Raw genomic sequence first — 25727 nt, forward strand, 5'->3', positions numbered from 1 at the left:
AGAGATCACATATCATCCAGCCTCACCCTCATTTAGTAAAATCTTCTTGTTATATTTAATCATTTTTTTTCTCCCAGATTTGGCTCCTACCAGAATTCTGAGAATTTTCTATTAGTCATCATTACTGAAGTTGTTGCAAAAGTTCATTTCATGTCTTCCAGTAATAGTCCTCTCCAGCTGTCCCATCTTCTCTTTTAGCTCTGAAGCCTCTTAATACTGCGCCTACAAAGTCTTATAATTGCAGCCATCCAGATTCTTCCAACTCTAGTTTTCCAAGCAGGCAGGGTTTATATCTAGGGATTTAATGACTGCACTATGAAAAAAGCACTTGAGCCCCCCAGATCCAGTGGATGGAGCACAGATGGGAGTCCTTACATCATGCAGAAATAATATGTGAGGACCCCCTGCATGCTGAACCGGACGGCAGCAGCGACACTACAGAGTCCAACACAGTCCATTTTTCATAATGATTAAATAATTCCTTTATTTATATAGCACACAGATTATGCAGCGCTTCACAAAGCTGTCCCTGTCCCCATGGGGCTCACAATCTAATCAACCTATGTTTTGGAGTGTTGGAGGAAACTGGAGGAAACCCACGTAAGATACAAACTCTTTGCAGATATTGACCTGGATGGGACTTGAATTCATGACCAGCAGCCAGCGCTGCAAGGCTGTAGTGCAAACCACTGAGCCACCGTGCTACCCAAGGGAGCTAAGATCTCCATACGATGTGCCCCACACTTTAGCTCAGCCTATGTTTTTAAAACAGCTTTTAAACCTAAACTAACAGTGAATATTAACCCCTTACAGCTCTGCTTCCAATATATCGGATGCCGAGCGCAGTGACTTAACGCTCAGCGTCCGATATATCTGTAGCAGAGCTGATGCCAGTTCAGGTCAAGATCTGAGCCGAAGCGGCATCGCGAAACACGGGTGCCGGCTGTGACTGATAATTGACACCCCAGTGTAACACCCGCAGTCGGAATGGGCTCCGATCGCGGGTGTTTAACCCGTTGTATGCCACGGTCAATGCAACCACGGCATTAAACCTGCCTTTGGGGGTCTTTCCCCCACGATCTGCCCCCCTGTGCCGTTTTCGGGAGGCGCCAATCGTTGCTATGGCAGCACTGAGGTCCGATCAGGACCCCAGTACTGCCTGCAGGCACTGCCAGTAAGATGGCGTCAGTGACGTCATCTTAAAGGCACAGTGTCAGCCTATGCATGTGCATAGGCTTACACTGCTAATACCCTGCAATACATCAGTATTGCAGAGTATTATCATGAGCAAGCAATCAGATGATTGCTTCTTCATGTCCCATGGTGGAAACAGTAAAAAAAAGTTAAAAAAAGGTTATTCACTAGAAAATAAAGTAAGAAATCAATAAAAATGCCATAAGTCCCATAACATTTAAAGAGACATAAAACACAAAAAAAAGTCTAAATCATAACACAAACCCCACATATATAGTATCACCGCGTCCATAACAACCTGTAGAATAACAGTAAATAATTATTGAACCCGCACAATAAACGCAGTTAAAAAAAAATTATGATTTTTACCTATTCAATACCTCAAAAAATGCTATAAAAAATGATCAAAAAAACATATGTACTCCAGAATGATACTGATGCAAAGTACAACATGCCCCACAAAAAACAAGCTATCAACCAGCTCCGTAGCCAAAGAAGTTAAAATGTTATTACACTCGGAAGATGGCAATGCAAAAATGAAAGATTTTTCCCCACATTAGAGTTTTATTTGACAAATTTAGAAAAACGTAAGAAAAAATATTCATGTATGGTATCCCCGTAATTGTATCGACCCATAGAATAAAGATAACATGATTATTAGGCTATACGATGAACACCAAAAAAAAGAAAAAAAAAGTAAAAAATCCAGTACAGAATTGATGCTTTTCTACTCCTGCCCTAAAAAAAAGGTCCTAAATTTTCAACAACAGGAAATGCCAACCTCAAAATGGTAACACTGGAAAAAGCATCTCATCCCGCAAAAAAAATGCCCCAATAACGAAAAAGCAAAAATTATATAGCCTACAAAAGGGGCCAATGAGGAAACTAAAATCCTGGCAGCTGCAGGGCGCTCCTTTCTTTTTCTGAGCCTCGCCGTGCGCCCATAAAACAAGAAACAGCCACATGTGAGGGGTCTCTGTACTCGGGAGAAAGTGCAGAACAAATTGTAAGATGGGTTTTCTCTTTTTTCTTTTGGAAATGTTTAAATTTTAGGGCTAAATGAACCTATAACCGTCAAAATTTAACCATTTTAAATTTCACCTCCTTTTTAATTCAATTACTTAATAATCTTCCTAAAAGCTGTTTCTGATAGTTTGAGGGGTTCAGATTTGAAATGGGTTGATTATATCGGGGGTTTTGATTTCAAAATTTCATTCAAAACTGTATTTGCCCCCAAAATAGTCAATTCTGAAAATCCGGAAAAGAGATATTCGATTTGTAAGCCGCATGACATCAAAATAAATTGACATTTAAAAAATTATGAAAATGAAAAGCAGACATATGGGAAATGTTATTCAGCAACTTATTTAGGTGGTAAATCTATCTGCCTGAAAACGCAATGATTTCGAATTTCGAAAATGGCAAATTTTTCAAAAAATTCATCACTTTTTCTTTTTTTTTGTAAATAAACTCAAAATTTATCTGCCAACATTTTCCACTAAAATGAAGTACAACATGTGAGGAAAAAAACAATCTCAGAATCACTTTGATAAGTAACGGTGTTCAAAAGTTATAACCATAATATGCGACGCAAGTCAGAATCCAGAAAATGGGGTTGAGCCTTAAGCTGGCTGCGTCCTTAGGGGTTAAAATACTCCAAATTGTATATTAAAATAACACAAAAAGGGGAGAAATGTGCAACAAAAACAAGGAAAAAACGTAGCATAAATCCGTAACATTAGAAGACATGCAGCGGGTCCAAATAGATGACGGTGCAGGTGTTTTATGCAGCATGCAGATGGGATTTGTTGTATGGTATCCTCTATGCTGAGGCTGTATTTACCACAGGGTCATCACTTACTATTCTACCCCATGTTTACGTGGCCTCACTCCTCATGCACACAAACATATCAGGGACATAAACAATGGGCCCATGGTCCATTGTTTGCAGCCTGTGTGTCATTGAGAAAAAAAAGATCTGCCCGAGCTGTAAACTGGGGCAGGAATAGTATCTGCACTACAAGTTTGTAACGCAGCTCACCCCAACCTGCTAGGGGCAGTCCCCAAGTCAAGGACTCCATACAATCCGCAAAATAGGAGCATCTAGCAGTATTCATCATGTCTTGTTCATCGAGTCTTAATCAAGGTCTAATTTTGTGGTGCAATTCACACTAGTTTAATTTTTTTTTAAAAACCTTCTGACAGTTACATGGTGGAAAAAACCTCCCTTGGGACCGTGGAGTGGGTGTACAATAAAAACTAAAACAATCTACAGACATGGGATATAAATCCTGTATCATATATAAGTACAAATAGTAAACAGATATCCTTCACTATACATATACTGCAAAATTATTTACTATTACACATGCACATAGGTATGACTGAGTTATGAAAAAATGTACATGTATGAAGTTAATTTTCCATAAATGTGGCCCCTTAGAAATTACTTAGCTGTCCGTGGATACGACCACCACCGCACTCTTCCAACAGAGACCAGCTATTGAGCTCTGTCTGACCAATTGGATTAAATCTGACTTATAGACGACCCCCTGTTATAGACAGGCCTCTCTGCCCACTGTGACATCTGGTGAAGCTCTCTGGATGCTTTACTTTAGTCCCAGGCTGCAATGATCGGCTGTAAGGTGTCTGTAATTAAGCTTTATTGATATTCCTTGTTCCCATGACAGTACAAAATTTTGAAAATCCAATTGTCATTGGGGCAAAAAAAAATTTGTCGGGAGCTACCATTATAAAATATACCTGTTCCGACTTACATACAAATTCAACTTAGGAACAAACCTAAAGAGCTGTCTGTAAAGCAGATTAAATTAAATGTCAATGCCCAGATGAGAATACCTGTCATGATGAGTTCTTTTTCTGCCTCCCCCATATCCCCATGGAGAATATTGTGCATATTGCCAAAGTGTTTTTATAATAAAGCTGTCTTTTTCCCCAAAAAAAGAAGAGCCCCCTAGTCCATGGGAGTAGCCAGGGAGGCTCCCCCTGACCCTAGGAAACTGCTCTGTATGCATTGATTTTAAATTTAAAAAAACTCCCACGCCCCTATGTCTCCTCCCCCCCTGTTGCTTCCTCCTTCAGGACATGATACATGTCTGCCCCACTCCTCTTGCCACTCCCACAGGACTAGGGACACAGCTCTGCATACATAAAAGTTAATTTTGATCTAACTTATCTTTTTTTCAGAAAAACTCCATTAAAAAAATAACTGCATTTTTTAATAACTCAATTATTATGCAGATTCTCTGCTTATTGTTTATGAAAAAAATTGGTATTTGTTGTGTGTTATTCCTTCTCTCCAGCTGCCAGGTATGGACATGGTATGGCTGTATTCCAGACCAGCTGACTACATCAGGGGCTACATCACGGTGGCTTAGTGGTTGGCATTACATCCTTGCAGCACTGGGGACCTGGGTTCAGGTCAACATCTGCAAAGAATTTGTTTGTTCTCTCCATGTTTGCGTGAGTTTCCTCCAGTTTCCTCCCACACTCCAAAATCATACTGGTAGGTTGATTAGATTGTGAGCCCCATAGAGACAGGGGCTGCTTTGGCAAACTCTGTGCAGCGCTGCGTAATCTGTGTGCACTATATACATAAAGGAATTATTATCATAAGGTGCACTACCAACATCATAAGACACATCATATTTCAGTACAATAAAACAATTACACAGGGCATTACATGGTATCATCAGAATATTAACAATGAACGTTCTAGAAGTGTTTCCTACTCTCAGATCCAGATACAGTGAGGCAGATTTTATCATCTCTCTAATTACAGGAACTAGTACAAAAATCTCAAGGGTTAAGGGATACATCTGCAAGTATGTAATTATGATACTTGTTCTGCTTTATGTTCTAACATTAAGGGTAAATTGATTTATGAAAATAACAAATAGGTCTGCTAATGCAATGCCTTAGATTTGTTCAGCATTTACAGAAATTATGGAGTAATGAGTCTGCTGATGTCTACAGTCTTTATGATAGGAAATATCTGAGGACTGAACTGCCAGGACCTTTATCCTTATAGATAACACAGCTTAATTCACATTCGGTCCAGAACAAGGGTTCAGCTTGGGTTTCCCTCCTAACCTTAATCCTTCTCTACATTATGTCCACTTAAAGAGGAGCTGTCACCCCCCAAAAATACCCCCACCAAATATGTTCCCCCTAATCCTCTCCCCGGTCCCTTTATATTTATTCAATTTTTATTGAAATTTTTGTGTGCAGACTTTGTTTTAATCGATCTGACCTCTTACCAAATAAGAGGTCGGATCCTCGTAAAGGTCCCCTATTCAAGATGGGGCCAGCCGACACCCCCCCTCTACGCCCCTGTCAGCCGGCGACCTGTAAGAATAGCCGGCGCAATCGCTGCCGGCTTTCTGTGATGCGGCGCACTGACAGCGTCGGCCGTGCCGAACTGACAGCTTATTCACAGCGGCGGTTGAATGTGCGCTGTGAATAAGCACAGCGTAGCCACTGTCAGCACAGCGTGGCCTAGCCGCTGTCAGTATTTTTCGGGCGTGACAGGTCCTCTTTAAATAACCGGTGAATAAATTAAAATCTTTTCAATCTGGAAAAACAATTGATAACACCCCATTTCCCCCACTCTAAAACTGATGGCCTAAATCCAGAAGGCAGCCTTGTGTGTACGCAACATCGTAGTCAGTAACTATTTTATTCACCACTCATAGGTAGAAGTGGCATCTGACGTGTGATGATTCTGCTTTATGGGGTACAGAACAAAATAAACCCTTCTTCTGGCTGTAACTTACAGCTGCAGAATTTCCCACACAGATGTCTATGGCTTTTGCAGCCAATCTCCACACTGCGCCCCTGAAAATATTAGTAACTTACAATACAGTACTAAATTTAAAAAATACCGCTCCCTTCCTGACAATGCAACTGACCATTATTTGCCTCCTGTATATGTAAAATATATTTGGGGTGACCCATGCATATGTAAAATACACTATGACTCCTGATTATATTATAATTTATAGACCCTGCATTCTTTATCATTTTTTTTGTTTCCATATTTTAAAAAAGAAAGCCAATCTATTTTTCCATTTAGAGAGCCTTATAAGGGTTTGTTTTGTGTGGGTACAAATTGTACTTTCTAGTCGCACACTTTAAAATTTGGTGCAATGAATTAGAAAGCTGGAAAAAATTCCAAATGCACAGGCTTTGTTTTTACAAATTTGTATAGTTTTTTATAGTGTGTTTTAATACCTAATGGAAGGCAAAATGGTGAAAAAAATAGCACAAGTTTAATAGATCGTGCATTTTGGGAGACAGGAATATTTAGTAATTTTTTTGTTTATTTTTTTATTGTAGGGAAAGGGGGGGTAATTTTTTCATCACACCCTCTGGTAGTGTGTAATACAAATTGTTCTATGACAGTTCTTTAGTCCAGGCTTCTGAGAATCTTCTGCACTGCACTGACTGTTGTCATTTTAATCATTATACCATCTATTTTGACCAAAAGTTTTGTGCTAAAAAAGTAAAAACCCTTGAAACACAAACATGAGAAGTTTTCAAAAGTATTTACTGGAAGTTGCCCATTTACCTATAAAAAATCTCCAAATCTATGAGCATAGAAGAATCATATTTGCTTCAGATGAGTAAAATCGAAATACTTTGTGGGCGATGGTGTCACTAGATAGGAACATGAAATGCTCCTATCTATGGTTTTACGCTATTGGTGCTGTATTAAAGATGAAAATCTCATCTTTCAGCTGCAGATAAAGATCCAGTTCCGGACTATTTCTTTTACTGCCTTTATCCCCTTTAAAGTCTAAAGAACCACCAGCTTGATGGGATTTTAAAAGGGCTGTGTCATTGACTATATTTCGCCTCTATACACTTGTGTAGGGGAAAAATAAACGATGGAGCAGGGTTTTGGCTGTCGGACCCCCTGCAATTGACAGAATGGGGATCACAAATTCCTCTTATTTACACCATAGCTCAGAGACTTCTTCAGACGTATTGCATGTCTAGAAGTCCCATATAGGTAAATGGAGCACAGCATAGGGCTCCAACCTGTGCTCCATTGACTTCTATGGGACTTCTGTTTGGTTAACCGGACAGACCCAACCCAGAAGTCCAAAGCTGACATGAGGAACATGTGGTCCCTCTTTCTGTGAATTGTGCAGTGAGACCATTTTAGATATCCTCTATCCTGTAGCTATGGGGTAATTATGGTGGAACACAGCTACTGTCCACATTTCAGATCGTGCTTGACAAAGGTCGATTCAGACCGAAACGTCGCCAAGGAAACTTTATGATCTGTTGTTAAAAAAGTACCTTATTTTCATAAACCCGGTGGAGCTGTAATTATGAAATATATGATATGAAATAAATGATAATTTAAAATTCATCACAGGATGTGTGCTACGTTTCTCTCTACTTTTTCAGAAACCCTGACATAAAACGGGATAATAGCCAAATTGGTAAATCTATCACATAAGGAACAGACTATTGTAAACAGTGCTGTTTTAATGTCTTTGCATCTCATCAGTACAGTGTAGGGAACTGGTTAAGCTAAGTGAGAGGCTAGGGAAGTAAGAGCATTTCTTGTACACCAGAGCAGAACAATGGAAATAAAAGCATGGGTTTTTACAGAACACAATGCTACTTTTCCTCCTTACCACCTCCACCATATATTAAACATACTTCTTTAATAAGACCACCTACTTATCCCTATCTGATTACTTTTGACAGACTTTGGCATCCAACAAATATTTTGCATTCTGAGCATCTTCTATAAGGAGAACACCCCAGAGAAAATATTGTACATTGCAATTTTGGGAGGTTGCCTCAAAGAGACTTCACTGTAAAAGTAATTCTCACCTTCCCCTGTGTGTTCAGTGCTCTTTAATTATTCAGATACTCCAGACCACTAAATTGATGAAGCCAGGAGAGAAAAACACATTTCCCGCACTGAACACACCCTGCAGTGCAATGATAGTAAATGGAAGAGATCTCATCACCCAAACTCTTCATGTTCAGGTTGCACATTGATCTACACTCACCGGCCACTTTATTAGGTACACCTGTCCAACTGCTCGTTAACACTTAATTTCTAATCAGCCAATCACATGGTGCATTTAGGCATGTAGACATGGTCAAGACAATCTCCTGCAGTTCAAACCGAGCATCAGTATGGGGAAGAAAGGTGTTTTGAGTGCCTTTGAGCGTGGCATGGTTGTTGGTGCCAGAAGGGCTGGTCTGAGTATTTCAGAAACTGCTGATCTACTAGGATTTTCACACACAACCATCTTTAGGGTTTACAGAGAATGGTCCGAAAAAGAAAAAACATCCAGTGAGCGGCAGTTCTGTGGGCGGAAATGCCTTGTTGATGCCAGAGGTCAGAGGAGAATGGGCAGACTGGTTCGAGCTGATAGAGAGGCAACAGTGACTCAAATCGCCAGCCGTTACAACCAAGGTAGGCAGAAGAGCATCTCTGAATGCACAGTACGTCGAACTTTGAGGCAGATGGGCTACAGCAGCAGAAGACCACACCGGGTGCCACTCCTTTCAGCTAAGAACAGGAAACTGAGGCTACAATTTGCAAAAGCTCATTGAAATTGGACAGTAGAAGATTGGAAAAACGTTGCCGGGTCTGATGAGTCTCGATTTCTGCTGTGACATTCGGATGGTAGGGTCAGAATTTGGCGTCAACAACATGAAAGCATGGATCCATCCTGCCTTGTATCAACGGTTCAGGCTGGTGGTGGTGGTGTCATGGTGTGGGGAATATTTTCTTGGCACTCTTTGGGCCCCTTAGTACCAATTGAGCATCGTTGCAACGCCACAGCCTACCTGAGTATTGTTGCTGACCATGTCCATCCCTTTATGACCACAATGTACCCAACATCTGATGGCTACTTTCAGCAGGATAATGCGCCATGTCATAAAGCTGGAATCATCTCAGACTGGTTTCTTGAACATGACAATGAGTTCACTGTACTCAAATGGCCTCCACAGTCACCAGATCTCAATCCAATAGAGCATCTTTGGGATGTGGTGGAACGGGAGATTCGCATCATGGATGTGCGGGCCACAAAACTGCGGCAACTGTGTGATGCCATCGTGTCAATATGGACCAAAATCTCTGAGGAATGCTTCCAGCACCTTGTTGAATCTATGCCACGAAGAATTGAGGCAGTTCTGAAGGCAAAAGGGGGTCCAACCCGTTACTAGCATGGTGTACCTAATAAAGTGGCCGGTGAGTGTATATACTCATTTACTAAAATCCAAAAATACAAATGTAACTTATATATAAATTAGCTTCCTTGGTCTGGTAAAGCTTACCTTAAAGGGGCTGTCCGGTCCAGTCAAACACATACAGGGATGGTTTTATAGGCTCCACCAAAAAAATAAAGAAAATACTAACTTACCTTGGTCCTCTACTAGCTCCTCTTCTGTTTCCCTGTTTATAAGTGATGTGGGCGGGTACTAGTGAGTGATGTTACTACCTATCCCCACCCACTTTATTTGTTCATCATAGACTACTAATCGCCCCATATTGCCACTACAAGATAGTGGTAGTCCAGTTGTCAATGTGATTTTTAATCCTTATGACTAATCATGAATACAGTGTGGCCCTTCTGTTTTGCAATGAAGGAGGGACTTCTTGTATTACCGTATATACTCGAGTATAAGCCGACCTGAGCATAAGCCGAGACCCCTAATTTTACCACCAAAAACTGGCAAAACCTGTTGAATCGAGTATAAGCCGAGGACAGAAAATGCATTGATCACAGACCCCCCCCCCAGTATATAGCCAGCAAGCCCCCAGTAGTATATAGCCAGCAAGCCCCCAGTAGTACATAGCCAGGCTGCCCCAGTAGTATATAGGCAGGCTGCCCCAGTAGTATATAGGCAGGCTGCCCCCAGTAGTATACAGCCAGCCCAGCCTGCCTCCAGTAGTATACAGCCATCACAGCTTGCCCCCAGTAGTATACAGCCAGCCCAGCTTGCCCCCAGTAGTATACAGCCAGCACAGCTTGCCCCCAGTAGTATACAGCCAGCACTGCTCCCCCGATGTCAGCGCGGCTCCTCTTCTGTCTTCCACACCTGTCTTCTGTCTTCGGTAACAAGGCATGGCCACGCCCTTCCCGGCCCGCAGGCGCATAGTATGACGCGGCCGCTGCTGACGTCATACTATGCGCCGGCCGTGAAGAAACATGGCCACGCCCTGCAGGATGTTACCGAAGACAGAAGAAGTCGGAAGACAGAGGAGGACCCGCGCGGACATCGGGGGAGCAGCGCTGTGCATCGGGGCCATCGGAGGGCGAGTATATAAGTTTTTTTTTTTTAAAGTGCTGGGCTGGCTGTATTGACTCGTGTCCAATCCTCTGCACAGTGCACAGCCTGGAATTCACAGTCCGGAATTTATGGCCCGTCCTTGGTCATCTACATGAGCCATAAGTTTATACTTTTTATCAATATAGATTTCTATGGTACAAGTTTGGATACATAGTCAAAATCAGGTCGGCATTGAATACTGTCAACAATTTGAATAGGGATTCACCAAATGTCTTGTCTCCTTTGTGGGTCCTCAGGTTGCAGGTTGGATGTTTGTGTTTTCCCTGAATATATGCAAAGCAGGCCTTCATACGATAACACAGGGGAAGATGTGCAAATAATTAAAATTTTCTTAGCCGACGGGATATAGTTTTCACTGTGCATTTATTTCTATACACCTGCTATGTAAGTGAACCCACTTAATCCATTTGCATCGACTTTTTCCATCATCAGGCTCTTGAATGATATAGCATTTCCTGAAGGCTGATAGAATAATATTTATGGAATTTTTTTTTACATATATATATATATATATATATTTATATAACCTTACTGCTCTTCTACCTCACATTATATCTCCATTAGAGATGAGCGAGCACTAAAATGCTTGGGTGCTCGTTATTCGAGACAAACTTTTCCTGATGCTCGAGTGCTCGTCTCGAATAACGAGCCCCATTGAAGTCAATGGGAGACTCGAGCATTTTTCAAAGGGACCATGGTTCGGGAATAAAATGTGTTATTTAATTGAAAAAGAATGTCTTCTGATAAGTTAGCAGATGTATGCAAACATCTGCAATCTATTCTTCACTGTTCTGCGCTTATATTATCTCCCGACAAGTTAGCAGATGTGAAGAACAGTGAAGAATAGAATAAAAACAGTGAACACAGGCTCATTTAAGTGAAAAACACAGTGAAGAATAGATTGCAGATGTTCGGCACATCTGCTTACTTGTCGGGAGATACGCTGTCCCAGGGTTCCGCTCCTTTTCTTCCACTGAAGTCTCCCCGATGTCTCCGTGCTGCTATGCCCCCGATGTCTCTGTGCTGCTGTGCCCCCGATGTCTCCGTGCTGCTGTGCCCCCGATGTCTCCGTGCTGCTATGCCCCCGATGCCTCCGTGCTGCTGTGCCCCTGATGTCTCCGTGCTGCTGTGCCCCCGATGTCTCCGTGCTGCTGTGCCCCCGATGTCTCCGTGCTGCTGTGCCCCCGATGTCTCCGTGCTGCTGTGCCCCCGATGTCTCCGTGCTGCTGTGCCCCCGATGCCTCCGTGCTGCTGTGCCCCCGATGCCTCCGTGCTGCTGTGTCCCCGATGTCTCCGTGCTGCTGTGCCCCCGATGTCTCCGTGCTGCTGCCCTGGTGTCTCTGTTCTGCTCACCGTGTTCTTCAATGTGTTCTTCACACATATATATTGCTCTTCACATACTATTTTGTTCGCACCGTTTCGCGCGTATCTTCCGACAAGTAAGCAGATGTGCCGAACATCTGTAATCTATTCTTCACTGTGTTTTTCACTGTGTTCTTCACTTAAATGATCCTGTGTTCACTGTGTTCACTGTTTTTATTCTATTCTTCACTGTTCTTCACTGTGTTTTTTAAATTAAATGCTCGATCTCGAGCAGGGGAAATCTCTAATCTCCATCTATCCTCACATAAAGATTGTGGGTATATAGGAGCAAGGTCCTCCTACACACTTGTTTCAGATTTCTGTAGTTTTTGTATTTTGTACCTGCATTTGTTCTTGTTTTAAAGTAACGTATGTGATCCCCTTATTATTTGTGCAGTACTGTATACTTTATAATAATATAATATAATAATGCATAATGTTAATAATGCAGTGACATCTCTGTGTGTCCTGTACTGAAATATCACTGTGTGTAATTTTCCTACACCGTTAGATCACTGTTTGCATCACACCTGTTTAACACATGACTTTGTGTATTAGGCCTGTACTGTGTTATCACTTGGTATATTAACACTCTACTTTTATTACTGTGTGTATTATGTTTGTACTGTGACATCACTGTGTGTATTATCACTGTACTGTGTCATCACTTTGTGCATAAGCCCTTTATTTTGACATCACTGTGTTTATTATTCCTGTGAATAGCATAACTGTGTTTATTATCTTTGTACTGTGACATCACTGTGTGTATTATCTCTGTACTATGATATCACTGTATGTATTATCACTATACTGTGACATCACTGAGTTTATTATCCCTCAACTATGACATCCCTGTGTATTATCATTGTACTGTGACATTACGGGGCACAGTTATTTACCTGGCCACTGGAGTTCACCGAAAGTGCATTGTCCGATGTCCTGCGCTCGAATCAGTCTGATCATCTGGCAGGATGCACCCCAAATTGCATGGAAGCCAGCACAGCTGCGCCAAAAATGGATCGCGTGTGCCAAAATCCCAGCACAGACATTTGTTAAATACCTGTCCAAGCTGTTTAATCCCAAAAAAAGGTGCAAAGTGAGACAAAAGTGAGCAGCGCAACCCTTAGTAAATGTGCCCCTATGTGTGCATTATCTCTGTACTGTGACACCACTGTGTTTATTATCTCTGTGTTTATTAAATGTTTATTTTTTGCATGTGATCTTATTTTGTCTCAGTTTTTCCTTTTCAAACACTGAACATTTTCTATAATATTTCATATAACTCTAAAGGGAACCTGCCAGGAGCCTTTCATACCACTCCTTATGGAAAGGTGGCTTTTTGTCCAAAATGGTGGCTAAAGGTACCACCAAATATCTAAATGATGGACTCATTTTTAGTGTCTGGAAATGATTATATCTGCTTTCCAAACCAGTCTGTTGTGATTTTCCCCTGAGGTTCTGTGGTCTGTGTTCCCTGTCAATGTGCAACCTCATTATTGGAGAGTAATGCCCCTTCCTCTTTTATCTTCCTTTCTATTGTCGTTTTTATTTATTTTTATTTTTCTAATACTTTCAGGTTTGTACCATGGTTGGGCACAATCTATTATTTGTGTTTCTTGATACGCCCTGTGAAGGGATTTGCGTGTATTACCACACCCTGCTTTCCCATTTCCTTTTTAATAAAACATTATTGAAACCAAAAATAGACCTTTACACTTATCCAGCTCATTTACTTTTGGAGCATGAGCAGTGGCACAGGTATAACACAAAAAAATCCTAATATAGCCCTTAAAGTAAAATTTTTGCTTGCATCAATTTACAGCAATCTGATCGGTGCAGAGACACTTAACAAGAAAGAGAAATATTATGTTTCAGGACAAGAGAAAAATTAATGCAGTTAAAAGATGGAATTAAAAGGTAATGTCCCAAAAAAATGAAACACCTGACCTTTTCATTGGATAGGAAACAAGTGACTGATTACTGGGGATCTGATTGAGGGACCCAAATGATAATTAGATAGAGGGTACACAAGTGCCCCACAGTGCTCCATATGTTGATGCATTGTTGTTTATGTTTGATGTATGCTCCATTTACATCTATGGGACAGTATGGGGAGATTTATCAGCATTGAGAGCAGAACTGTTCCAGTTGGCCATGGTAAGCAATCAGAGCTCAGTTTTCATTTTCCCACAGCCATTTATAAAATTAAAGTTGAGCTCTGATTGGTTTCCATGGGTAACTAGAATAGCTTTACTGACTCTTCTGATAAATCTCCCCCTATGAGTTTACAGTCCCGTAGAAGTAAACTGAGCGCACATTGAACATGCACACCATTCTATTGAACAATCTCCACTGAATTGGAGAAAAGTGTCTGATCACTGGGGGCCTGACCATTGTGACCCCCTCAGTGATTGGTAGAGTGGGAGGCTGAAAATTTCTCGAAGTTCCCCATAACATATAAAGCACAAGTGAACTTGTTCATCCTGCGATCAATTCACTTTGATTGGACTTTTCGGAAAGCCCATCTGTTGGGTACCCTGAATATCCCAGTGAATGGAGTGCAGGTCGAATTTATGCAAGTCTGCTTTATTCTACATGGGGATCTTCAGGAGACTTTTGTTCCTCCATTACAAGGTGTCAGCAGTTAAACCCCTAGTAAGAAACTTATATTCTATCCTATGAATTGGGCCTGTTATCTATTTTTGCACAAGTTTCCTTTTTTACAGCGAACCACAACAATTCTGTATATTTCTATAGTAACAGTTAAAATATTTTTGCAGATGAAGAAGATCATCATTCCATTCAAGACTCTCTCTTTAATTGCCAGATAAAGCCGAAAGATGAGAAAAGGTCCATCTTGCATCCCCACTGTGATCCATAAGCTCCATATTTCATTTATTTCATTAGTGCCACAGCTGAAGGACGCACATCCCTCCTTCACATCAGGTGGTGACATGGTCTCCTCTATAGTCTGTGATTCTTGAGTAGATGATGACATTTGTGTTAGGACCAATGTGAACTGTAAAGTTGCCCAACCGAAGAGACACAGAGCCACAATGACTACCCTCCAGTTGGTTTCAACAGCGGGTTCCTTCATTAGCAATAAGATATCCAGGATATCTGCTCCTAAACCAATATAGATCAACAATAGTTGAGATAATTGTTCTCTGCTCATCTCTCCTTTTGGCATCAGCCAACGGCCTATAACAAGCACCAGGATCATGACTTGCTCCAGTGCCTCCAACCATTGAAATGATGGCACAAAGCATTTGACCTGCAATAAAGACACAGGTTTACCATATATGAATATATAATTCCACATGGCAACATCGTAGGTGGCACTAGATACATAGTTATGCCCTATGCTCCTTTCAGAGATTTTGGACAGTCTCAAAGCAAATGGATGGGGTAGCTGTGCCTGTGTGACTAGCTGTTCCATTCATTTGGGTATATAAGGTACCTCTTTTTAGTACTTTGTATGACAATACACCATACAGAATGGGGTTACCAACAGAAGATACTACACAGGTTATGAGGAAATGTAAAAACTTAATTTGTATAGAGTTTTTGGAGAATTCTAAAAAAAAGGCTGCAAACGGAGAAGAAAAACATACCTGTTTTGCATACTCAGCATTTGTTGAATTAATCATTAATGTCCTCATTTCAAGAAACTCGAGTTCCAGCAAGAATACAGAGGGAATGGTAGATGTCAAGTAGAGGAAAATCATAGGACTAAACCTAAATGAATGAAAGGAATGGTATAACACAAGCCAAAAATTTACATACTGTATAAATAACCATTATTAAACATTTGTATTTGTATAAAAAAGCAGCTTCAGTTAAGGAAGTATTCACAATATACATTTTTGGTCATTATTGGTATATTCTCAGGACACTGATTTACAGAGACAGCACTCCTCAAGACTTAAAGCTGAAGCCCTTTGGAGATTCAGGAAACGTTATTTATAACCATGAAGAGCAAACAGAAAGGGACAGAAGGACTTTTAATCCCTATCGATGGAGGTCCCAGAGGAAGGATCCAAATTTATCACCCATAAATGCCATATTCTGCCATATATGCCCTTTTTTTGGTAATTATACCTCCACAGTCACCAGATCTCAATCCAATAGAGCATCTTTGGGATGTGGTGGAACGGGAGATTCGCATCATGGATGTGCAGCCAACAAATCTGCGGCAACTGTGTGATGCCATCATGTCAATATGGACCAAAATCTCTGAGGAATGCTTCCAGCACCTTGTTGAATCTATGCCACGAAGAATTGAGGCAGTTCTGAAGGCAAAAGGGGGTCCAACCCATTACTAGCATGGTGTACCTAATAAAGTGGCCGGTGAGTGTAGGTCAGTTGTATATATTCTAACCAAGAAAGGCGATCTTCGTCCGGTTGAGAGCTCAACTCACTGAAAGTTTGCAAGGGCGACCTTCTATGATTCATTTTTAACACTTCCAAACTTGTTTCTAGTTTGAAGCAAACAATTTTTCTGAAAGGACGGTTCTCTCCAATGTGACCGTATCTCTGATTTGGATTGCCCTGAAACAGACATTAATCCCTTCTTGTTCTGTCTTATCTGGATATCCGCGTTCTGGTCCAATTACTACCTGAATCAGGATGTGTTCAACCTATCGTAGGTCCTTTGCCTGCTATAGGCTTCGGACTTAGTAAGCTAGCTTTGTTTTCTTGTTATTTTGTATTCTGGTATTTTGATATCCTTTGATGCCTTGTGATTTTGTACTGTGATTGTCCTATTGGTGTTAACACGTTCTAAGCTAGTCTTTACTTTTTGTACTGTCTTGTCTTTTTCTCCATATTTTGGCACAGGGAAGGACAGCTAAAAAAGATATAGCTTCCACTGTTTCTGTCTGTATAACCTGTCCTTTCCCAGATCCTACATTACAAATTCCAATAGAGCTAAAAAAGGCCAATTACCCTATAATAACCAATTATATAATGTATGTGTCAATCTTTAAAGTAACCTTATTACCAACAAAACAAAATTCCAATCTCCAGGTAGCATGTTATAAAGCAAGAGGAACAGTGTTATATAGGTGGCAAGTTATAAAGTATATATGTTATTATTACCATTTCCATTCTCCTTTCCTGGTTATAGTCAATGTGACAACAGCTTCCATATATAATAGTAGAAGTCCAATGAGAAGCATCCAGTAACGAGTATTCTTCTTTACTTCTACTACTTGCCATACCAAAAGAAAACCGTGCACAGTGAAAATAATGCGACTTAAGATAGCTGACAGTATCTTCCAATGTTTGATGGCCATTTATTAAGATATCTGTCAAAACATAAAACATGTGGTGACATATATACACTTATTAAATCTATACAGCTATTAGATATAACTATAGATAAATAGGTAAAATAGTCATCTTCCCTGCGGGGCAAAACAGAACAGGAGGCCCGGAAGGAGTATTCCCTCCTTTCTTTGCTCCCAGCAAAGTTGCCCTCCATCTTATAGCCCACCAGCCTATAAGATAAAGGATATGTAGCCTTTGTGACACATGATTGGCTGACCCAGAACCAGCATGCGTCATCAAGCATCGCCTGCGCCACAGATCCTGAAGGGCCCAAAGAGGAGAGGAATAAGGTTAGTGTTTTAATCTTTTTTCTACCACTTGCTACATGTAGTTTTTATGTAATCACACTTACTTATCGGTAGTATGATCTTGAAACAGGATCTTCATTAACACTAATGCACTTCGGGTGAACTCCATCGGCCAGGTAAGTAAATGTGCCCCAGTGTGTACAGCACACCTTTAGTGCTGCTCAGAAACCAATCCCAGGAACTGGGTCAAGAGTCAAGAGACTCTACTCCAGAGCTTCAGCTTCCACAGCTTGGACACAGCCCCATCTCAATTTTCCCAGCCTGCATCTACTAACAGGCTGGTGCATTACTCCTAAGGACCACTCTCCATGACCACTCCAGTACCAGCATCAGAATCTGCTGTTGATTGTTTATGTTATTCAATAAAGAACCAATAAAGAGTCTCCATCTGATCCCTGGATATGGCTGTCCAACAACACGAGCTTCCCAATCCATTACCCAGGGACTTATCTTACAGACACTCAGGGATTGCCCCAGAGAGAAGCAAGTACATCAACCTCTCCCTCCATATTTCTTGCACACAGCACCTGCTCCAGACCTGCCAGGCTGTGCGTCAGCCCTCTGGTCCCCATACCAAGCACCGTGACATCAGTGTGCACTATACCCCAATAGCCAGCCACTCCGGTATTCTGGGCCCCAGCTGTCTCCAGGCCTCAAGAAAACGCTAGGCCCCGGTGCCAGATGTTGCATATATATGTAACTCCTGTGAGTGTCATCCAAGCTGCTGGGCACTTGACACCTCTTGCTTGTGCTTATTCCCTATCCCCATAACTAGTGACATCAGGGAGAATGGAATAAGTGCCAGTAAGACAACAGAGTACCGAGCAGTTTGAATGAATTAGGATATCCCTAGTCTAATTTACTCATTTTTATAAATCCATTTCCTCCATTTGTTGAGTTTTAATGTTAATGAAGACAAGATCCTGTTTCAGGATCATACCGCCGGCTTGTAAAAGTGATTACATAAAACCTACCTGAGGCAAGCGGTATATTTCCTTTAACCCCTACGGGACTCAGCCTCTTTTGGCCTTAAGGACGCGGCCCCATTCTTCAAATCTGACCTGTGTCACTATAAGTGGTTATAGCGTGGGAACGCTATGAGATATCCAGGGGATTTTGAGATTGTTTTCTCGTGACACATTGTACTTCAAATTAGTTTAAAAATTTGGATGAAATCTTTTGCGTTAAGTTATGAAAAAAAACAAAATTTGGCAAAAATTTGGAAAAATTCTTTATTTTCAACATTCTAAATTCTCTACTTTTGATGCAGACAGTTATAGCACCCAAATAAATTCATAACTTACATTTCCCAAATGTCTGCTTTATGTTGGCATGGTTTTTTTAAGATTCCACATATTTTACTAGAATGTTATGAGGCTCAGAATTTAGGTATCATTTTTCACATTTTTTGTAAAATCACCAAAACCCGTATTTAGATTGACCTGCTCAACTTGTAATTGACACTGAGAGGCCTAAATAATAGTGAGACTCGTAAATTACCCCATTGTGGAAACTACACACCTCAACGTATGAAAAACCACTTCTAAGAAGTTTGTTAACACTTTACATGTTTTATAGGGGTTAAAACAAAATGGAGGTGCAGTCTGCAAATTGTAATATTTTTTCACAATACACCCATTTTGGGTGGAAAATTAAACATTTACAATGGATTAAATGAATAAAGGCTCCACAAAGTTTGATACCCAATTTCTCCCGAGTACACGGATCTTCTATATGTGGTGGTAACCTGCGGTATGGGCGCACGGCCGGGCATAGAAGGAAAGGAGGCGCCATCCAGATCAGATTTGCTATGTCACATTGTACAGGCTATAATTTTTTTCTTTTTTTAATGTGGACCTATAGGGGCTTATTTCTTTTGCCACATGAGATGCACTTTTTTGGTATGTAATTTGGGGGAATCTATAGGCTAATTGGTGAGATTTTATTAACTCTTTGTTGGTGGAGGAAATGAAAATCATCACTTTTCAGGAAGATTTTTATGTTTTTTTTTTGGCCGTTTACCATACCATAAAAATAGTATATTATTTTTATTCTATGGGTCGCCCCGATTACAAAAAGACCTCATTTATATAGATTTTTTATTTTTTCCCATTTTTACTGAATGAAAAATAATTTGGCAAAAATGTTGTTAATTTTAGCATCACCGTCTTTCATATGCATAACTTTTTTATTTTTCGCCTCACAAATGTGTTTAATGGCTTATTTGTTGCGAGAAGGATTGTTCTTTTTAGTGGTCTTATTTTAGAGTGCATAACATTTTTTAAATCACTTTTTAGAGCATTTTTTATAGGGTATTAATTGAAAATTATCTTTTTTGGGAGCTTTTTTGGGGTTTTTTTTTACGGGGTTCACTTTGCGGATCTAATAACGATTCTGTTTTATTATGCAGATTGTTACGGACGCAAGGATACCAAATATGTGGGGGTTTTGAGTATTTTATTCAATTGTACTGAATAAAAACCAATTTGGAGAAAATCTTGTTCATTTTAGCATCACCATCTTTTCATATGCATAACTTTTTTATTTTTCGGCTGACAAATCTAGTTAGGGGCTTATTTTTGGAGTGCATAACATTTTTTAAATTACTTTTTAGAGCATTTTTTTTAGAGTATTAATTAAAAATCATCTTTTTTCAGAACGTTTTTGCATTTTTTTTCTACGGCGTGTACCGTGCGGGTCCAGTAATGATTCTGTTTTATTATACAGATTGTTACGGACGCGGCAATACCAAATATGTGGGGGGGTTTTTGTGTTTTTGTGTTTTTTATACTTTATTAAGTGTTTTTATAGGAAAGTGACATTTTAGGGGCTTATTCTAATGTATTAACTTTAGTGTTTTTGACTTTTTGTTACTTATACATACTTGAACTTGAACCAGTGATGCTCTGATCACTGGTTCAAGTTCAATACACTGCTCTACAATATTATTTTATTATAGAGCAGTGTAAACTGTCTGAGCATGCAGGCGCATGCTCAGACAGTTTGCAGTCAGACCCGGAAGGGGTCTGACTGCCAGGGAGACCGGGCAGCTCCGGGGCACATGCCAGTCCTCGGAGCTGCCCAGAAGTGGATCGGATCCCCCGGTAAGCGGCACGGGGGATCCGATCCACAGCGCAAAAACCCTTACACACCGCGATCATGCTTGACCGCGGCGTGTAAGGGGTTAACACCCGCGATCGGAGCCGGCTCCGATCGCGGGTGTTAGCGCAGGCTGTCAGCTGTACTAGACAGCTGACAGCCGCTGCTTCTGGTACCGGCTCCGTTCGTGAGCCAGTGCCAGAAGCAGGATGTTATAGAACGTCCCCGTGCGCTAAGTATCTAGCCCCGGGGAAGTACTATAATGTCCTGGTGCGCCTACGGGTTAAACTATTGGGGCACTGTTATTATAAGGTCCCAGAGCTGCTGGGGGGCCCACATAGGGCTGTTCATAAGTAATCCAAGGGGAAAGGGGGGCTATATCTAATAAATCTATAGGATGTGAGGGGGCTTATATAAAATAACCATGAGAAGACTGTTTGGTATGATAAACTGGGGATTATTTTAGGACAGGAGACTGTTTCAGTTTCTGAATTTTGCATGCTGCCACATGAGTTCACAGTCTTATTCGGCACCAGATTTATCTAAGTGTCTTGTGCAGTGTAAGACTCTCTAGTCATACTCTATACCTCCTATTAGTTGGCTTACTTTATGCCAGAAAGTTAGGACAAAATTCTGTTGGGTCAGGTGTGTTATTGGCGCACTGACCCTTTCATTGAGCTTGCCGTAGGAGAGACAGAAAACTGTCTAAAACACTTTATAAATGTGGTGCAGACACTTTTTTTTAGAGTAAACTACAACAGAATCCTGCCATAGACAGATTAATAAATCTCCTTCAATATGTTTACTTTCCAAGATATTGGGGGGATTTATAAACGCACTTGAGCCACAATTCTGGTGGTTTTGGGACAAAAGCACTGTCTAAAATGCCTTGAACCACAGTTAAGGCTTTTATACCTTTTTTTGGCACTATCACAACAAGTCTGATTAAGGGGGCGTGGCCTTTGGGAGATGGACGTGGTATCATGAGAAAGGAGGCGTGGCTTACAGGAAATCACCCTGTACCCAAAATTCTGGCGCACAGGTTAGACCAACTAAAAGTAGGTCTAAAGTAGGAACCGACAGTCTTATACTGCACCAGAATTCATCATCACAGTGATAAATCTGGCGCAGCAAAAGACTAGTGTTTTGCAACTAGAGACTGGCGGAACCTGAGACACATTGTTAAATCACCCCCATTATGTATCTTTTTATTTTAATATACACTCACCGGCCACTTTATTAGGTACACCCTGCTAGTAATGGGTTGGACCCCCTTTTGCCTTTAGAACTGCCTCAATTCTTCGTGGCATAGATTCAATAAGGTGCTGGAAGCATTCCTCAGAGATTTTGGTCCATATTGACATGATGGCATCACACAGTTGCTGCAGATTTGTCGGCTGCACATCCATCATGCGAATCTCCCGTTCCACCACATCCCAAAGATGCTCTATTGGATTGAGATCTGGTGACTGTGGAGGCCATTTGAGTACAGTGACCTCATTGTCATGTTCAAGAAACCAGTCTGAGATGACTCCAGCTTTATGGCATGGCGCATTATCCTGCTGAAAGTAGCCATCAGATGTTGGGTACATTGTGGTCATAAAGGGATGGACATGGTCAGCAACAATACTCAGGTAGGCTGTGGTGTTGCAACGATGCTCAATTGGTACCAAGGGGCCCAAAGAGTGCCAAGAAAATATTCCCCACACCATGACACCACCACCACCAGCCTGAACCGTTGATACAAGGCAGGATGGATCCATGCTTTCATGTTGTTGACGCCAAATTCTTACCCTACCATCCGAATGTCGCAGCAGAAAATCGAGACTCATCAGACCAGGCAACGTTTTTCCAATCTTCTACTGTCCAATTTCGATGAGCTCGTGCAAATTGTAGCCTCAGTTTCCTGTTCTTAGCTGAAAGGAGTGGCACCCGATGTGGTCTTCTGCTGCTGTAGCCCATCTGCCTCAAAGTTCGACGTACTGTGCGTTCAGAGATGCTCTTCTGCCTACCTTGGTTGTAACGGGTGGCGATTTGAGTCACTGTTGCCTTTCTATCAGCTCGAACCAGTCTGCCCATTCTCCTCTGACCTGTGGCATCAACAAGGCATTTCCGCCCACAGAACTGCCGCTCACTGGATGTTTTTTCTTTTTCGGACCATTCTCTGTAAACCCGAGAGATTGTTGTGCGTGAAAAACCCAGTAGATCAGCAGTTTCTGAAATACTCAGACCAGCCCTTCTGGCACCAACAACCATGCCACGTTTAAAGGCACTCAAATCACCTTTCTTCCCCATACTGATACTCCCCCATACTCGGTTTAATACTTCCCCATACTCGGTTTGAACTGCAGGAGATTGTGTTGACCATGTCTACATGCCTAAATGCACTGAGTTGCTGCCATGTGATTGGCTGATTAGAAATTAAGTGTTAACGAGCAGTTGGACAGGTGTACCTAATAAAGTGGCTGGTGAGTGTATATTTGGGCATTAATTTGAAATTTTTTGACAACTATTTAATATTTTTGTTCACTGTTTATTAGGTTATATGTAATGATGGGCAACAAAAAGAAGGTAACAGGTACAGCTTCACCCCCAGTGCACCGTTTAGCTAAACATTGAATTTTCTCTGAAATGAGAGATCGCTGGGAGATAATAAAAGGTGTGTTTGGGAATCTTCTAAACAATTTCGGTTTTACTTGTAAGGTGATTTGGGAGCTAATAGATTCGGATTCTGACTGATCTTTCATGCACAATATTAGGTTTAGTTTTTATACTGAAGAGTGAGCCTGCTTCTTTGATTGCATTTTGACACTCACATTGTTGTTTTAATGTAGATAATAGCAGTTCCCAGCTGTGATTTGCTATTGTTTTGCACTCAGCTTTCAGCATATAATTTCAGCGCGAGAAGACCTTTTGTGATAAATAGATATTGTAGAAATCTGAAACAACACAGTGGAACAATGAGCCTCAATTGTATGTACATTTGTTTCTTTATAAGTGCAGTTTAACAGTAAATATAATTCAAGATAATTCCAGGGGTACATCTTGTATAAGTACCCACAGAATAATGCAGCCCATGAAACCTTCTCATTAGACTTGTATGCAGGTTCATAAAGCCAGTGTGTATGTGAAGCCCCTGGTCCGAACAGAAATGTTATGATGGTTCCTATGATACCCCATTGATAAAAATTGTTTAATAGATGGCTGAGAGGCATTTAGACCCTGACAGTATTAGGGTCTGGGTGCATCTACCACTTCAGCATCCTGTAAGATATTTTCCTGTATAAATTTAAAGCAAGCACACTTTAAACTGAAAACTAAAGAGAATACAACAAGCTAAAGGGTGATGATAATAAAATGTAGTTTTTATTGGATACAAAATGAATAAAATGTAATATAAAATAACATCTCAGGAGAGACATAAAAAATGAAGCACGCCAAGTATGCAGTCCATAAACAGTATTAGTCAATAAATTTATCTTGATGGTATTGAAGCGGTCAGCTATAGCGTTCTTTGCGCTATGTAAAAATTTGGTTTGACTAATTGAATCTTGTTAGATCTGTTCACTGTCTTATATACGTTATATTTATTAGAATTTTGCTTAAATTTAAAGCAAGTTTAGATCCACATGTATCATTGGGGCTAAGACTGAATTTTGGATAAAATGCACCCATATTAGGTGCCTCCCTTGCAAAGATGAATACCTTTTCTAATAACATGGTAAAGGACACTCTAAGAAGTGCATTTTCAATAATTAGTTTTCTTATAAAGAGGGAAGGGGGGTCAAAAACTGCACCAAACTTATTTGAAGTGGTAACAAGTAACCTGCACTTATACTGTACATTACTAGCAGTGAATAAGGATATCCAATGTATTGTACAATGGTCCCTACATCCAGGGATAATTTAAGACAAAGTGGGGCCCTGGGCAAAACTAAAAGTGGGGCCCCAAAATAAAACTATTTTATAAGCAGTCACAGACAGTAAGAGGCTCCCTTTTGCCATGTACAATAATAACACTTTGTAGTTTACAAACAGTAATATGGTAAGGCAATGTGTAATATGGGGCTGCAGGAGAATGTTATAGGAGATATAGATAGATATATTTATAGATAGCTAGACGGATGATAGAAGATAGGTAGATATGAAAGATGATTGATACAGTAGAAGATAGAAGAGTGATAGAGTGAGAGATAGATAGATAGAAGATATAATCAGTAGATACATAGATAGACACAAAGCTAGATAGATAAATGGTTAGATACGAAATAGACAAATTATAGGAGATAGATAACTAGACAGATAGATGATTAATATATAGAAAGGAGATGCACCATTAGCATCTTCACGTGGAGAAATACATCTTCTGCCCACAAAAGTCCATATGCAGGGGGCTCCTTTAGGACCGGGGGCCCTGGGCAAATGCCCGGTATGCCATCCCCTAACACCGGCCCCGCCTACATCCATTCATATATTCTGACACCAAAACCATCACATTTTGAAAAAGGTCAACATTTTTTTTCAATTTCCACAATCAGTTAAAGAAAATGTCAAAGTAAAAAATACATTTAACTTACAACTATTTATTCTGTATCCAGGGTACTTACCTATAATTGTAGAAGTATTTGTGGTGTTATGCTGTGTGGTTAGCAAAATTCTCTTTATATTTACTTACGATCCAGACATTTTACAAAGCGGAGGTGCTGTAACATCTACTGTACTTGCACAGATAAGCTATCCTCCTAGGAACACTCCCCTAAGACCTAGATTAAAGGTAATGTCAAAGACTAAAATTACTACTCTTCATATCCTACAGCAGTACATCCAATGGGTTATTTGACCCCTGTGTGCAGTGACGACAGGTGAATAAGTTACTACAGGCTTCCACCTGTACTTAGATGTACTCAATTATCCAGCCCTGACTTACAGGCCCTGAAATAGGAGGAAATTCCTCGCACACGGCCTGGGATTGCACCTATTTCCCCAGTAAGCCACGTGAAAGAGGGACGTGGCCGGTGGCAGAGTGGAATGATGTTTACATGTTGACACGCAAGGCCCAGTTGATGTGTGCATATGGAC

General features: G+C 40.7%; 1 protein-coding gene across 1 annotated transcript; it reads right to left on the reverse strand.

Moving 5' to 3' along the window:
• Positions 1–14602: 14602 nt before the first annotated feature.
• LOC140065895 (transmembrane protein 26-like) lies at positions 14603–17207 on the reverse strand. The gene is made up of 3 exons (XM_072113455.1): positions 17011–17207; positions 15525–15648; positions 14603–15184 (listed from the first exon to the last, which is right to left on the reverse strand). The coding sequence occupies exons 1-3, from the start codon at positions 17205–17207 to the stop codon at positions 14603–14605; spliced, it is 903 nt and encodes a 300-aa protein (XP_071969556.1).
• Between the last annotated feature and the right edge of the window lie 8520 nt (positions 17208–25727).

This window comes from Engystomops pustulosus, chromosome 6 (genome assembly GCF_040894005.1).
Source record: "Engystomops pustulosus chromosome 6, aEngPut4.maternal, whole genome shotgun sequence".
NCBI lineage: Eukaryota > Metazoa > Chordata > Amphibia > Anura > Leptodactylidae > Engystomops > Engystomops pustulosus.

Bases quoted from the DNA above. Each gene is read 5' to 3' on its own strand.
- LOC140065895 (XM_072113455.1), bottom strand. From the start codon at position 17,207: ATGGCCATCAAACATTGGAAGATACTGTCAGCTATCTTAAGTCGCATT. The intron at 15,649-17,010 runs GTAATAATAACA...TCATTCATTTAG, and splicing joins AGGAAAGGAGAATGGAAATG to GTTTAGTCCTATGATTTTCC. The intron at 15,185-15,524 runs GTATGTTTTTCT...TCTTTATTGCAG, and splicing joins ATGCTGAGTATGCAAAACAG to GTCAAATGCTTTGTGCCATC.